At 49.0% G+C, this 15111-nt stretch overlaps 1 protein-coding gene across 4 annotated transcripts in view; it reads left to right on the top strand.

Moving 5' to 3' along the window:
* Positions 1-15111, top strand: part of NR5A2 (nuclear receptor subfamily 5 group A member 2) — a 132291-nt gene that overhangs the window by 64020 nt on the left and 53160 nt on the right. For all 4 annotated transcript variants that reach the window (XM_062211554.1, XM_062211556.1, XM_062211557.1 and 1 more), the window contains one exon: positions 11731-11850. In XM_062211554.1, coding sequence (XP_062067538.1) covers positions 11731-11850 — 120 coding nt within the window. The remainder of the gene's footprint in view (positions 1-11730; positions 11851-15111) is intronic.

The following is a 15111-nucleotide window of genomic DNA, read 5'->3' on the forward strand; positions in this document are numbered from 1 at the left end:
TTTTGTAGGAAAGAAATGGGGCAATGTTAAATTAAAAAGAAAAACTTAAAAAAAAAAAAAAAACCAAGAAGGTTGCTGTTTATTCCTGTGTGAGAAAGTGGTTTTTTGGTTTTTTTTTTTTTTTGACAGGCAGAGTGGATAGTGAGAGACAGAGAGAAAGGTCTTCCTTTTTGCCGTTGGTTCACCCTCCAATGGCCGCTGCGGCCGGCGCATTGTGCTGATCCGAAGCCAGGAGCCAGGTGCTTCTCCTGGTCTCCCATGGGGTGCAGGGCCCAAGCACTTGGGCCGTCCTCCACTGCCTTCCCGGGCCACAGCAGAGAGCTGGCCTGGAAGAGGGGCAACCGGGACAGAATCCGGCGCCCCGACCGGGACTAGAACCTGGTGTGCCGGTGCCACAAGCTGGAGGATTAGCCTGTTAAGCCACGGCGCCCGGAGAAAGTGTTGTTGAGCAGAGGCTCTGGGCTTGGATTGGGAACACCAGGACTCCGCTGGGTCGTCTTCTACCAGTCATGCCCAGCAGCCCAAGTTTCCCATTTGGTGCAATGAGTTAGGACGGCAGTGATGCAGGCGCCGACTGCGAGTCCAGGACCAGGTGGGATTGCGCTGGAGCAGAGTGGGGGTGTCTTCAAGGACGAAGGCGGGGACCCCCTGCTGGTGTTAGCGTGCTGCGTGGGGGACACCGGCATGCATTCTTCCCAGTGGACACTATTGAGCAACTCTTCTCAAAGCAAAAACTGGTTTACCTAGAAATAAACTTTTCTGTCCTTTGGGTCCAAACTGTTGGCTCCTGGAGTTGCTACCACTTTCCACGAACCCATATCTGGGCGTCTCTGGGGGCGGAGCCTGCTGTGCACCCAGCTCTGTTGCCTGCAGAGGATTTTAGCTATGCGGAGGGCCACAGCCTCCTGCAGCCCTGGGGAACCAGGGGCAGGTATTCTCCGCGGGGCCTTTGTGCCCAGGGACTTCCCATCACCGCTGGGTCCTTAGGGGCCTCTGTTTGCTTCTGTCCTGATTTCAGTGATATTTTTGGTGAATAATATTTAGGCCACTTGGGTTCTTTCCTCCTTTCTTTGGCCAACTGCCTGGTTGACAAAGCCAGCCAAAAAGGACCCAAGGACGTTCTAACCTCTGATAACCTTTTCCCAGGCATCCAAATGCGGTCTAGAAAGGAAGAGGTTGTGGTGAAGTGACCTTTGGGAGTCACAGAGCGGGCCCTGATGACCTGCGCTTCTCCGCCCGGTTTTCCCAAAGAGCCTGCTTGTGTGCCCATTTCCCAGGTGTAAGCCAGCCCAGACCCTCCTTCACTTGTCTTACAGTCATGGATGGCCAGATGGCATTGTGGCTGGTGGCTTTGCTGCTTGTAGGAGAGATCTGGAAAATGAGAATTACAAACAGTTCTATTACGTGACTATGAAAATGACCACCATCGTCCCAAATGCTTTTTTTTTTTTATTTTTATTTTTATTTGTTTGAGATGTAGATACAGAGTGCTCCCCTCCATTGGTTCACTCCCTAAATACCTGTGACAGCCAGGGCTGATCCAGTCCAAAGTCAGGAGCTAGGAGTTCAGTCCGGGGCTCTCACATGGGCGGCAGGGGCCCACACACTCAGGCCATCTTCCTCCACTTTCCCTGCACTTTAGCAGGGAGGCGGATCAGAAGTGGAGCAGCTGGGACTTGAACTAGCACCTGTATTGGGATGCTGATGTTGCAGGCTGGGGCTTTAACCCACCGCGCCACAGCGCTAGGCCCTATTCACCTTTTATTACATGCACATAGAAACTACTTCCAAATCTTCTTACGGATAAGGCATTATATATATATTTTATATATGTGTTTAATAAACATGAGAGGTTGAGAGATAGCATGACACAGTTTAATCGCAACTCAGAAACATATCACCACCAGAGTATATATATCTAGTACTTGTGGAAAGTGCATATTGTCTTTTAATTCCCTTCTGTCAAGTTTTTGAAGTACCCATGCACATGTGTGTGTGTGTTATGTGTCTTTTCTAATTATTCTTCCAAGTATAATACTTTGTATGCACTATTTGTGCACAGTTTTTTATTTTGCACGGTGACCTCTTGTTTGTTCATTTATTACATCCTAGAGGGTCAGAACTAGGTCTTCCATTCATTCGAGTCTCTAGCATCCAGCACTAATAAATGTTGTTTGCTTTATTGCTGATTGGGGTATGTCTGGAATTGGACAAGATAAATGACCCCTCAGTGAACCATGCCCTTAAGCAAACCAGCTTTTTAATGCCAGTCTCCGAAAATCTGGGGCTGGCCGATTCCTACGTTCTCGGTTCTGCAAAAGACTGCAGCCTCACGAAGACTCACCCGCCAAACTCACTGACGTCGCCACGCCTCTTTGGAGAAGTATGGCCACAGCCAGCCTTCTGTGAGGAGCAGGACACCCACCCCCCCCTTCCTGTTTCTTTGCACATGTAGACGTTTAACCCTGAAGCAATGGGTGTGATTGATTCCATAAGCCACGTGCAAAAAATCCTCAGGTTCCCTTTCGATGTTCGCCTGGGTCAGCTTGTGCGCATGCTATGTGTCTGTATGGAAACTGACGAGGCAGGAAACTGCTGAATGAAGACTCCTGTTTGACCACACCACCTAGGAAGAGCTGACTCTTAGCTTGTAATTAGTTGATGTTTCAGCAAGATGCTGTTAGAAATGTGGTTAAGAGAAGGAGTGAAAGCTGGCCAGAATTCATTGTTGTTTTGACAGAATCAGAAAGTGTCGCTGTAATCCTGCTGGATGGCAGTGCTTAATTAGGGGATAGACTGGTGATGTGTTTGAGTCGTGATTAACCTGTGTCATGCCATCTCTCAACCCCAAACGATGCCTCGCACTTGCGTGGTTCCCTCACATTTATCTAAAATAAGCAAAGCTTCAGCGCATCTTTATGGAGGCGATGTTCCTTCCGTGTCCCTGGGAAGTGAGATGCACTGTGCACTAAATGCTGTGAGGGAAATTTACTTGGGGAACCCTGGGGCTTTGAAAGCAAGGCAGTGATTTTGGGAGGAAGATCTCTCGCACAACACAAGCCCGCCCACTCTGTCCTGACTTCTGAACAGGTGTCTTGATAAGCGCTTCCCATTGTGCCCTGCACAGAGGGTCCCCTGGGGGTTTCTGAGGTCTAGGACCTCCGACTGCTCATATTGAGTGGTCTCGGTGGGGCTGTGGAAGCCGCAGAGCCTGGCTTGTGTCTGCTCCCCAGCTGACAGCTGTCTTGTCTACTTCCCAGCTGTGCCCTGTTCTTTCACTTTCCCTCTGATAGGTGAAGAGGGGGCAGGACCAAGGAGGCCCCGCCTCCGCAGAGCTGAAGGCCATCAGCTGGGCTTCCGGCTCTCGGTGCCGTTCCCCATGGATGTTTCCAGCAGTCGCGCCTCCGAGAGACAGATGACTATACGCGGGTTTGCAGTCCCGCCTCTGAGACTTTTGCAACTCAAATCAGTGATGTAGGTTAACCTGTTACCAAGATTACAAGGCCGCTTGAGTGATCAGCATGGGCTGGAGTGGACCAGGGAGAACTTCCTGGAGGAGGCAGCTTCCAGAATGGTCTCTTGGGAAATCGATGGATGTTCTAGTGTTCCAATACAGTGTGCCTACTAGCTGGGGTCATGAACTTTGCAAATTCTGGTTCTGCTAGCTCATTAGCTGTGTAACAGTGGGCGGATTACTTTAATGCATCGGTTTTGTTAAAGTGGGGATCCAATAAGTCCTATTTCATTGAGTTATTGTGAAGATTAAATGACTTTTTGCATGTAGAATGTCATTTAAATGTTTCCTTACAGTGGTAGCGTAACTCATGAGCAGGGTACCACAGAGCGAGGACGGATGAGAGAGAATCCATGTGGGAAAGGACGCTTAGGGGAAAGCTGATCTGAGAGTCTCATTTCACGGTCCACAAGTGTAAGCAGAGCGTGCACTCCCCGGCTTCTGGCCACCCCAGGCCCCCCTAGGCTGGGGGATCAGCAGGCACGTGGAGGTTCGTGTGCAAAGGAATAGCGTGATCACCATAGGTAACTCTTGCAACCGTGTGTGTGATGGATCAGAGCAAGCGGAAGAAGCATGTGGCGTCTCTGGGTCCAAGATTCTGACGGACTCTTGGTCATGACCTACCTGGGAGGTGGAGTGAGTGAAGACCCCCAGAGGGGGCTGGGGGAAGTGGAAAAGAAGACGCAGGTCTCCTGTTGCTAAACCCCTCTGCCTCCTGTCTCCTGCTTCCTCCTCGGAGCCGGAGTTCAGGTCCCGGGGGAGAAAGAGCCTTTGTAACTGCACCGGAGGAACGAGCAGGCGGCCAGAATAGCTCGGTTCCTGGCAGAGTGTTGACAGATAGTTCTTTATCACGGAACAGCAGCCCAGTTAGCACGCTGGGATCACTTCCAGTTACCACGGAGTGGGCGAGAACTGCTGGTTGTGAATCCGCTGGGTAGCGCCACGGCTGGGGAGTTCTGCTGGCGGTCACCGCTCTTGTCGGGTATTGTGTGTGCCCGTTTAATCAGTGTTAATGTGAAATCATTTTTTCTTGGACTTTGTAGCAGTTTATCCTAGAGCTTGCAGGTGATCCTCAGGGTCCTTAATAAAAGCAGTGAAGAACTTGTGGCAGCTGTGTGTGCGTCTCGCCCAGAGCAGGCCCTCCTGAGATGTGTTGAGTCGGTTTGGATTTGTTGGTGGCTTTGGTTTGTCCCTCCCTGCTTCCCAGTGTATCTGTGTCAATGTCATTGTCACCAAAGAAATGGAGACCAACTCCAGGGGATGTTTTGTTTCTTTTTGCCAGAGGGGAGGCGGGGCGAACAGAGAATCTGAAGAATCCCCAAATCATTTTGGCTTGGTTTCTTTCTTTAAATTATACTTGATTTCAAGAGCTATTTTTTTACAGGAACCACTGGGAAATTTTTTTCTTTGAATGGGGTGTGTATGTGGTGGGGAAGTCATTGAGAGATTCTACGAGGTTAAGGGTTATGAACTCCGCCTCTGATCCTGGGCAGACTCTCCAGGAGCAGGCAGGGTCCCCGCTCCTCGTGCATGAGGGATTATGCTTAGTTGGGTCACACTTGGGCCTCCTGTCACTGGGGATGGGGGGTGAAGCTCTTCAAGGCAAGTCTGCCTTGGTCACCTGCATGCCACCAGGTTTGGAACACAAGGCCGAAGTAACAGTCAGAAATAAGATGTGATTCCGTCCACCATAAACCACGGGCCCATTCTCCTAGACTGTTTCCCCCTACACGTGTCTGTTAAAGGTTGAACCCCAGTGAAGTGTGATGTCGGTTTTCCAAACCTCTGCGGGAGGGAAAGACAAGGAACAGATCAGCTGCTGGGCTGTTTAAGGTACAGGGGAGGTGGCCAGGAAAAGCGCTGATAAGTAGATGTGGGCTGAGAGAGAGACCAACCCATTTTTCTTCTTCTGGTTGTCAGACTCATTGCTCCTATGAGAAAGCACATGTTTCTAATGATTAACATTCTGGGCTTATGGGAAGGTGTGCTTAGCAACAATGTGACACTTGTTCCTTTACACTCTCATCGGTAATATCGGTATAAATAGTTTCTCTGATGAGTAACCAAGTTCAGAGATAAGACTTTCCTTTTATGACAGCTGATAGCGCAGGAATAGTTCAAGTGGGGCTGTTAACTACCTCTGAATGGTTTTGACAGTAATGGAACTTGCAACACACCAGTGCTCCCTCTCCTGGGGTGCCCAGATGACACCCTAAATTATGTGTTGACAGCATGAATATCTAGAATGACTCAAAAGTAGTAGGTTATTTTTCTGTTTCCGTGCCTTGTAGTCCTGTTTTTGGGAGAAAAAAAAAAATACCTTCTCGGTGCCCGTACCGCTGTGTGTAGAGACCGGGCACCGTGCATGTGTCCCATCTGCCCCGGCATGGAATCTTGTTCCATTGCCACAGCAGTGCAGGAGCTGTGCACGCACCAATTCCAAGACTGCGTAACATATCACATAATCAATTATGGGAAACGATGAGATGGAATGTTGGTGTGGAAAATCTCCTGGGAGAGCATTAAAAGAAGGAAGCAGTGGCTCAGGACGGGTGTTAAAGTCACAGTCGGTCAAGAAGTGCTTCCCTAGGGCCGGCTGCGGGGCGGGCCGGCTGTAGGGCAGGCCGGCCGGGCACCTGTGAGCTGCAGGTGTGTTCGCTGTCGTGTACAGATCGTAGTTGAGAGCGTCTTGCCTGCCAGGCCCTGTGGACGGCATATCGCTGCCCGCAGTGTCAGGTTCTGCCCTGCCGTCGCTCAGGGGTCATGGGCAGCTGGGCACTTGCTGTGTCCTGAGGACAGGGAGGTGATGGGGACCCTGGGACACAATTGACATTGGAACTACTGATTTTGGGAAATGGACACATTTCACTTAGTCTTGCCACTTCTTCCTTTTTTTTTTCTTGTAAAGGACAAAGCAGTCAGTATTTATGTATTTCCTTAGAAAGGGAGGGAGAGAGCCCTCCTATTCTCTGGTTTACTCCTCAGATGTCCACTAAATGCTGACGCCTGGGACCCGGAACTGATTCTGGGCCTCCCGTGTGAGTGCCAGGGTCCCAAGGACTTGACCCGTCGCCTGCTGCCTGCCAGGCTGTGCGTTAGCTGGAAGCTGGAGGGGAAGCAGGGTGCACATGGGTGCAAAAGCCCAAGGACTGGGCCATCCTCCACTGCTTTCCCAGGCCACAGCAGAGAGCTGGATAGGAAGTGGAGCAGCCGGGACTCGAACCAGCGTCCGTATGGGATGCCGGCACTGTAGGTAGTGTGCTGTGGCACAGCAATGCAGCTATGCCACAGCGCCGGCCCCAACAAATCATCTTGGCTCATTCATTTTTCTGCCTGCACAATGGGAATCACAGTTTTCCTTGCTGTCTAAATAGGTTCTTAAGCACAAATCTCCTTTGGGGGTCCATAAATGAACTTTGAAAACTCTGTACCTTCCCCCGCTTTGCTGCCCCCTCTCCCTACAGTGTGGAAGTTCTATGCAATATTAAACATATGACAATTGTTTCTGGCGATGATAATTGAAAGGTACCGTTTTGGGCTTCGCCGAAAAGAGTCCAAATCACTAAGCCTCAGCTCACGGGAACACACGCAGCACAGATCTGAATTGCCACCATAGACTGATAAGTCTGCCGTGAGGAGCTGATAGTGCATGAGCGTATAATACGTGTGGAGGGCAAGGTGCACTGGTTGTGAAATCGCCCCTGCACCTGAAAGAGACGATTCCAGGAATCCGCACAGGGTGCAATGACACGCCTGTCGCGGGGTCAGGCCGCCGTTCCCGGCCAGCTGTACAGGGAATGTCTGGTGCCCGCACTCAGCACCTGCATCGCTGTCTGCAGAGGCGTGAGCTCGCGCCGCCCGCTGAACCACAGGGGGCGTCTGGGTGAACGGTCCTCCCCACAGCCGTGATTTTCACAGAGGCAAGCCCGCCTGCACCTTCCTGGCCGAACGTGAGGATTCCTGGGGAAGTTGATGCAAAGTGTGTATAACGAAACAATCGTGCAGGGCTGGCATTCTGGTGCAGCGGGCTAAGCCTAAGCTGCCGCCTGCAGTGCTGGCTTCCCGTATGGGCGCTGGTTCTGATCCCGGCTGTTCCCTGATAATGCGCCTGGGGAAGCAGCAGCAGATAGCCCAAGTGCTTGGGCCTCTGCCACCCACGTGGGAGACCTGGGTGAAGCTCCTGGCTTCGGTGTGGCAGCCACGGTGAGTCAAGCAATGGGGGGAAGATCTCCTGCTGACTCCCACCCCCCACTAACTAAGTAACTAACTTCCTTCCTTCCTCCCTCCCTCCCTCCCTCCTTCCCTCCCTCCCCCCTCCCTCCTTCCTTCCTTCCTTCCTTCCTTCTTTCCTTCTTTCCTTCCTCTCTCTTTCTTTTTCTTTCTTTTTTTTTAAAGATTTATTTATTTATTTTAAAGAGTTACAGAGAGAGGTAGAGACAGAGAGAGGAGTCTTCCATCCGCTGGTTCACTCACCAGTTGGCCTCAACGGCTGGAGCTGCGCTGATCCGAAGCCGGGAGCCAGGAACTTCTTCCAGGTCTCCCATGTGGGTGCAGGGGCCCAAGGACTTGGGTCATCTTCTACTGCTTTCTCAGGCCATAACAGAGAGCTGGATCGGAAGAGCAGCAGCTGGGACTAGAACTGGCACCCATATGGGATGCCGGTGCTTCAGGCCAGGGCTTTAACCCTCTACGTCACAGCACCGGCTCCGTAACTCTGTCTTTCAAATAAATAAATCTTTTTTAAACAATAAAGATTTGTTTATTTGAAAGACAGAGAAGGAGACAGATCTTCCATCCCCTGGCTCACTCCCCAGATGGTCACAATGGCTGGTACTTGGGGCAAGTTGAAGCCAAGAGCCCAGAACTCCATCCTGCACATGGGTAGCAGGGCCCCAGGCTCTTGGACCATCTTCTGCTGCTTTCCCAGGAGGTTTAGCAGGGAGCTGAATCAGAAGTGGAGCAGCCAGACTGGAGCCAGCACCCTGATATGGGATACCAGCATTGCAAACAGTAGCTTAACCTGCACCACAATACCAGCCCCAGAAGTTATCACTGAATTCCATTTTTTTTCCATGAACTTTTTGAAATCCCTTCATATCCCAGGGCTTGGCGTCTGCACCCCCCAAAAATAGGCCATCCCAAAATAGCTGTGTACCCTGTGGATGGCATTGTTTTGGTCAGAAGCAGCTAACTGGATTGGTTATTTCTGATGAGTTAGGATGCCTTTCCTTATCCTGCCGTCTGGCTGCAGGTCCCTTTCCTTCTGTCCTCCGGGTGGGAGCCTTCTGTGTTTCATTTCTTCACTTGCTTTTCACTTTGCCAGTGGCGTTCCCGTCCACTCTTATATCCTCGCAACAAAACCTCACATTTTGTAGGTGAGAAAACAAGGCTTCAGGGTTAAGCGACTTGGCCTTGAAGTTGAGCCTCAGAGTCGTCAGTTGTACCCTGTTCAGGACTCTCCGACCCTGATGCCTGCATGCTGGCCTCACAGGAGTGAAGGCCGCCGCGTGGTCCCAGAACCACTGTTGTACCGCTGGCCGCTATCCAGGGTCCCAGTGAATCTGACGGAGATGAATTTGTTAGAGCGAATTAATGTTGCTTAGAAAATTCTAGGACTTCTTCTTTTTTTTTTTTTTTTTTTTTTTTTTTTTGACAGTACAGAGTGGACAGTGAGAGAGAGAGAGACAGGTCTTCTTTTTCCGTTGGTTCACCCCACCAATGGCCACTGCGCTGTGGCCTGCACACCACGCTGATCCAAAGCCAGGAGCCAGGTGCTTCTCCTGGTCTCCCATGGGGTGCAGGGCCCAAGCACTTGAGCCATCCTCCACTGCCCTCCCAGGCCACAGCAGAGAGCTGGACTGGAAGAGGGGTGACCGGGACAGAATTCGGTGCCCCAACCGGGACTAGAATCTGGGGTGCCAGCGCCACAGCGGAGGATTAGCCTATTGAGCCGCGGCGCCGGCCAGGACTTCTTGATGGGACTTGGAGATAGTCTAGGTTTAAGAGAGAGGAAGAATTCTTTGGGCACGTGCCTGACCCTCTCTTAGAACCCCATATTCTCATCTGAAAGTTGAATTTAATGGTACCAGTTCTGCCAACCTCAGAGGCATGCTCTGTGAGTCACAGCTAAAATAATGCAGAAAAACTCCTCAAAATATCATACAACACAGAAATGTCAGGTGTTTTTTTTTTTATTTATATAAGGTGAACACAGTTCATGTATTTCCTATGACAGATTTAGGAGCGTAGTGGTATTTACCACCCGACCTTCTCCCCTGCCCCTGCTCCCACCCACCCCCTCCTTATTCTTTCTTTTAATTTTTACAATGACAAACTTTGAGTTTATTTTATAATCATAAGCTTAACCCTCCACTAAGTAAAAAATTTAACAAATAAGAAGGAAAAAAAATGTTCTTCAACAGTAGAGACAAGGACTGTAAACAATATTCAATTTTCAAAATGTCCATTTCACTCATACATTACATTTTTTTGTACTCTTAGTTACCACAGTTCAGGGAAAATATGGTATTTGTCTTTGGGGGATTTGTTTATTTCATTAAGTATAATGTTTTGCAGTTGCATCCATTTTATTGCAAAGGACAGGATTTTATTTTTTTTAACAGCTGAATAGTATTCCATGTGTATAGACACCACAATTTCTTTATCCATTCATCAATTGATGGACATCTGAGTTGATTCCATATCGTAGCTATTGTGAATTGAGCTGCAGTAAACATAGGAGTACAGATAGCTCTTTGTTACGCTGATTGCATTTCATTTGGATAAATTTCCAAGAGTGGGATGGCTGGGTCATATGGTAGATCTATTTTCATATTTCTGAGGCATCTCCATACTGTCTCCCATATGGTTCTACTAGCTTACATTCCCATGAACAATGTGTTAGGGTACCTTTTTCTCCACATCCTCACCAGCATTTATTGTTTTTTGGTTTCTGTATGAGAGTCATTCTAATTGGAGTGAGGTGAGACCTCATTGTGGTTCTGATTTGCATTTCCCTGATGGCTAGTGATCCTGAGGATTTTTTCATGTGTCTGTTGGCCATTTGAATTTCCTCTTGAAAAATGCCTGTTCAAGTCCTTTGCCCATTTTTTTTCTAATTGGATTGTTTTGTTGTTGTAGGGTTCTTTTAGCTCTTTATAGATCCTGTATATGAATTCCTTATCAGTTGTGTATGTTATTGCCTGTGCTTCTGGGGTCTTTTCCAAGAAGTCTTTTGCCTGAGCCAATGTTTTGCAGAGTTTCAGGTGTTATTTTTAAAAATACATAGTGAGTATACAAACAGGGCCATCGCATTTGGGCACACAATTTTTTTTTGGCTGGTTTCATTACAAGAGGAAAAGTAGACTGTTCCAAGGAGCCGTAGAAATGGATCAGTGTTCTCTTCGTCTTTAGAGCATGGATGTGTGAACCGAACACACGATCCATCTGTTTTCATCATTGCAGAACACAGTTCCCTGGAGGCCAAGATGGACATAGATGTCAAGCCCTGTAGGGTCTGCACTTTTCCATCCAGTTTCCACAGCAATTCTAAGAGAGAGATCCTGTTCTTGGCCTGTTTGTTCAGGTTAGGAAACTGAAGTTGAGAGTTTGGGGGGCAAACTGTCCAAGTCCTTGAGGCAGCTGCAGGTTAGCAACGAGATCGTGCCTGGCGGTGGGTTCCTTCCGAGTGTGGTAGCTGTTTGGACTTAGTTGACACTGATGACAAAAATACCAGTGTGTCTCGGTCTCAGAGTCGCCTGGGCTGTCATGCTGGTCTTACTTTACATAAATGAATCCTCTCAGTTTGGCAGCTGCTGAATCCACTCACCCGTACTCTTTCAGGCCCCCTGTATTAAGTTTTACATGCAGAAGCATTTGCTGTTTGTAGTCATTCCAAAGAAGTCCAGGTCTAGGAGCCCGTGCCTCCCCCAACCAGACTCCAGCCGCTCTGTTAGTGCTGCACAGACTGACCCAATGGAGTCCCTTTTCCTCCTGGCTCTTGGTGATAAATATTTTGCTTAAGTATTTCTCTGGGGCCTGAAAAGCATCTGTCCAGATGAGGATGGTTGTCAGGAGTGATGGAACTGGTGAACACGGCGCCTTTGCTCTGTTGGTATCAACTTCCCCTCTTGGATTTAATTCTCCTGTGTAGAAAAGGACACAGAAACCAAGGATCAGGAACAGCAATGTCAGTTTCCTTTCTTCTGTTTTCGCAGGTTGACGACCAAATGAAGCTGCTTCAGAACTGTTGGAGTGAGCTCCTAATCCTGGACCACATTTACCGGCAGGTGGTACATGGGAAGGAAGGATCCATCTACCTGGTTACTGGGCAACAAGTGAGTGTGGCGATGGCGAAGAAGTGTCTTTTTATTCAGCGTGTTCAGAGTGGCAGGGATTTAACCAGATCAGAAGCACTCTTGTGCTTTGAAAGGCACTGACTGGCTGCGAATAATTTAGCAAGGATGTCTCAGCGCGCTCTGTCCCTGCTTAAATGATTACGGGTAAACCCATAAAAGCAAACAATTACAGCCTCATGCTGCTTCCAGCCAGTGAGGCTGGAAGGTTCCATCTCTAGGGGCCAGAACAGGTCCTAGATCACGATCGGTGACCAGTACCCAGGTTTTTTTTTTCCCCTTGAGCTTCTGCCTTACCTACCGCGCTGGTTTGTCTGCTACTGGAAGACCAAATAAGTTGTAGCATCCCTAGTCTTTATGATATTGGTGGAAGAGATGCAGTGAGGTAGCAAATACAATTGCAATAGTTGGCATAAAGTTAAACAAGTGAAGAGCTATAGGAGTTTCTGTTTCTAAGATCCAGTGATTGAAAAGAAGAGAAAAAAGTACTCCTAGGCCCTGTTCATTTCTCAGTAGATGCTTGTTGAGTGAGCGAGCATTTAGTGAGCATCCCGCTATGTGCTTGTCCCTATTCTAGGACTCCTGCCTTCATGGGACTTAATGTAGTATCAGGGAGAAACTGGGAGTAGACATAATCCTGTGACATAAAACTGTACGGTAGAGGGCAAGGTGTTATTGGAGAAAAGGAGTCAGTGCTCGAAGGGGAGATGGCTCACCTCCATGGATGTGCATGGCCGCGTGGTCCTGTGGGCTGCAGTATGAGAAGGGAATGCTGGGATTGTCCTTAATGAGAAGGTGATGGGTGTGCGAAGACTCCAGGCAGCAGAGACAGCCTTGTGGCTACCGAGGTGCGGGAGCGAGAGAAGGAGAGCCTCCTTCATGCTCCTGATTCGGATTTTACGGGATCCGGGCAAGTCTCTCTCTTATCTCAGCGTCAATGCCACATCTGGGGGTGGCTACCCTAAATGCAGGGAGCAGGTGTGCTCCGTGGGTGCGTCGGGCGTCCCTCTTCAGGGCACCTCTGTGCTGCTCAGCAGCTGTGGCTTCGGTCCTCGGGCACCGTGATCTTTTACTTCCAGCCATAAATGTTTATGTGCTGTGAAACCACGGCACTGCATATCTGAAAGAGGAAAGGCTGCCCGCACATCATTTGCTGTATCATTAATAAATCACATTTCGCCAACCAAATTAAGGCAGGCAGCATTTCAGAGTTCCTGCAAATTGGATCAATTCGACCATTTCACCACTCTCTGGTCCCTACTTTCTGCACCTCTTGGGAGAGAAGCTTTCTCGACAAGCAAAGAAAATCTCAGTGGCTTTGGCTTCCTGTGCTTTCAGATTTTTGTTTAGCATTTTCATCCTGTGACTCAAGTCTTTGAAGGAAATGTACCCATTCGCAGAGTCTAATCACTGTGTGTATCTCCCACCTAACCTTGCCTCCACCCTGCGAGGCATTGCGTTAGAAGTACAAGACTCTGCCCACAAATTAATTTGATTTCATTTGCTTCCGAGTTTAAGGAATGAGGGGTTTGTGTGTTCTTTCTCCAAACACTGTCATTCCTGCCCTTTGGAAATACTCCCTGTCTCACTTTGCCTCAAGTGCTGCCCCTGGGTAAGATAATTACCATTTAAAAAGTAGAGGTCCTGCGTTCTCTTTCCTCTGATGTTCGAAACCTAGAACAGTCAAGGCGTAAATGGCATCATGGTCTTTCGTGTCAATTATTGCTGCGTTGTACTTGTGCTTTGCCATCGGAGCTGAGTGAGGGACTCCCTGCTAGAGAGAGACTTCCCGACACTTCCTACACCCTAGCTTCATGCAGCTGCACCCACCCCCCACCAACTCCCAGTCCCCCACCACGGGCGTGACAGCCAAAGCCCCTGCGTGTGTGTGTGTGTGTGTTTCCCATCCATTCCAAGTGAATAGCCTACCATTATAATATGTCCGCATCATTATGTAAACATAGCAATACAATCAAATAGCCTCAGTAATGGCAGTTAGGGAAGGGACCTTTCATTTTCTTTTGTGGAATAGGCTACACAAAGCATGTTCAGCATTCCTCCCGGCTTCCTGCGCCTTCAAAGGATGGAAACTAAAGTGCTACAAAGGCGACTTTTCTGAAGCACGTGACCTCTCTCTAGCAGGGCGGGACAGGGATCGGAATGTAGAGTCACACACAGGAACGTTCCTAACGACCCGCCACCACCTGCTCTGATGTATGTACAACATAAATATTAGCTTGTACTGATTGCTAACCGAACTCACTAATTAGTTTTGAGATAAGCAATTATCTCAAACAAGCCAACTAGGACTCAGGACCCAGAGTGATCATCCCTCCCACATTCCCACATCTGATCCATACCCTTTTAACACCTTCCAACCCTCATGGGACTTGGATACCAAAAATGGTTTTCCGACGATAAATCATCCTTTTGCTGTTGTCAATCACTTCCTACCCTGTGGCCCAGGGAGATGAGTGAACTTTTTTTTTTTTTTTTGAGATTTTATTTATTTATTTGAGAGTTAAGAGTTACAGACAATGAGAGGTAGAGACAGAGAGAAAGGTCTTCCATCCGCTGGTTCACTCCCCAAATGGCCGCAAGGGCCAGAGCTGCGCCGATCTGAAGCCAGGAGCCAGGAGCTTCCTCTGACCTCCCATGTGGGTACAGGGCCCAGTGACTTGAGCCATCTTCTACTGCTTTCCCAGACTACTGTAGCAGAGAGCTGGATGGGAAGAAGAACAGCCAGGACTAGAACTGGCGGCCATATGGGATGCCGGCGCTGCAGGCAGAGGATTAACCTGCGCCATGGCGCTGGCCCCCAGTGAACATTTTAAGTATAATTTTCTTGACAGTGGTAAATACTTCCTTGTTTGCAAGCATGGGGAGAATAGATTTTTTTTTAATCATCCAAGACAATTTCAGATTTTCTTTTTTTTAAAGATTTTATTTATTTATTTGAAAGTCAGAGCTACACAGAGAAGAGGCAGAGAGAGAGGTCTTCCATCCGCTGGTTCACTCCCCAACTGGCCGGAGCTACGCGGATCCGAAGCCAGGAGCCAGGAACCTCTTTGGGCCTCCCACATGGGTTCAGGGGCCCAAGGACTTGGGCCATCTTCCCTACTTTCTCATGCCATAGCAGAGAGCTGGATGGGAAGTGGAGCAGCCAGGATTCAAACCGGCACCCATATGGGATGCTGGCACTGCAGGTGGCGGCTTAACCTGCTATGCCACAATGCTAGCCAC

The sequence above is a fragment of the Lepus europaeus genome, chromosome 14 (genome assembly GCF_033115175.1).
Source record: "Lepus europaeus isolate LE1 chromosome 14, mLepTim1.pri, whole genome shotgun sequence".
NCBI lineage: Eukaryota > Metazoa > Chordata > Mammalia > Lagomorpha > Leporidae > Lepus > Lepus europaeus.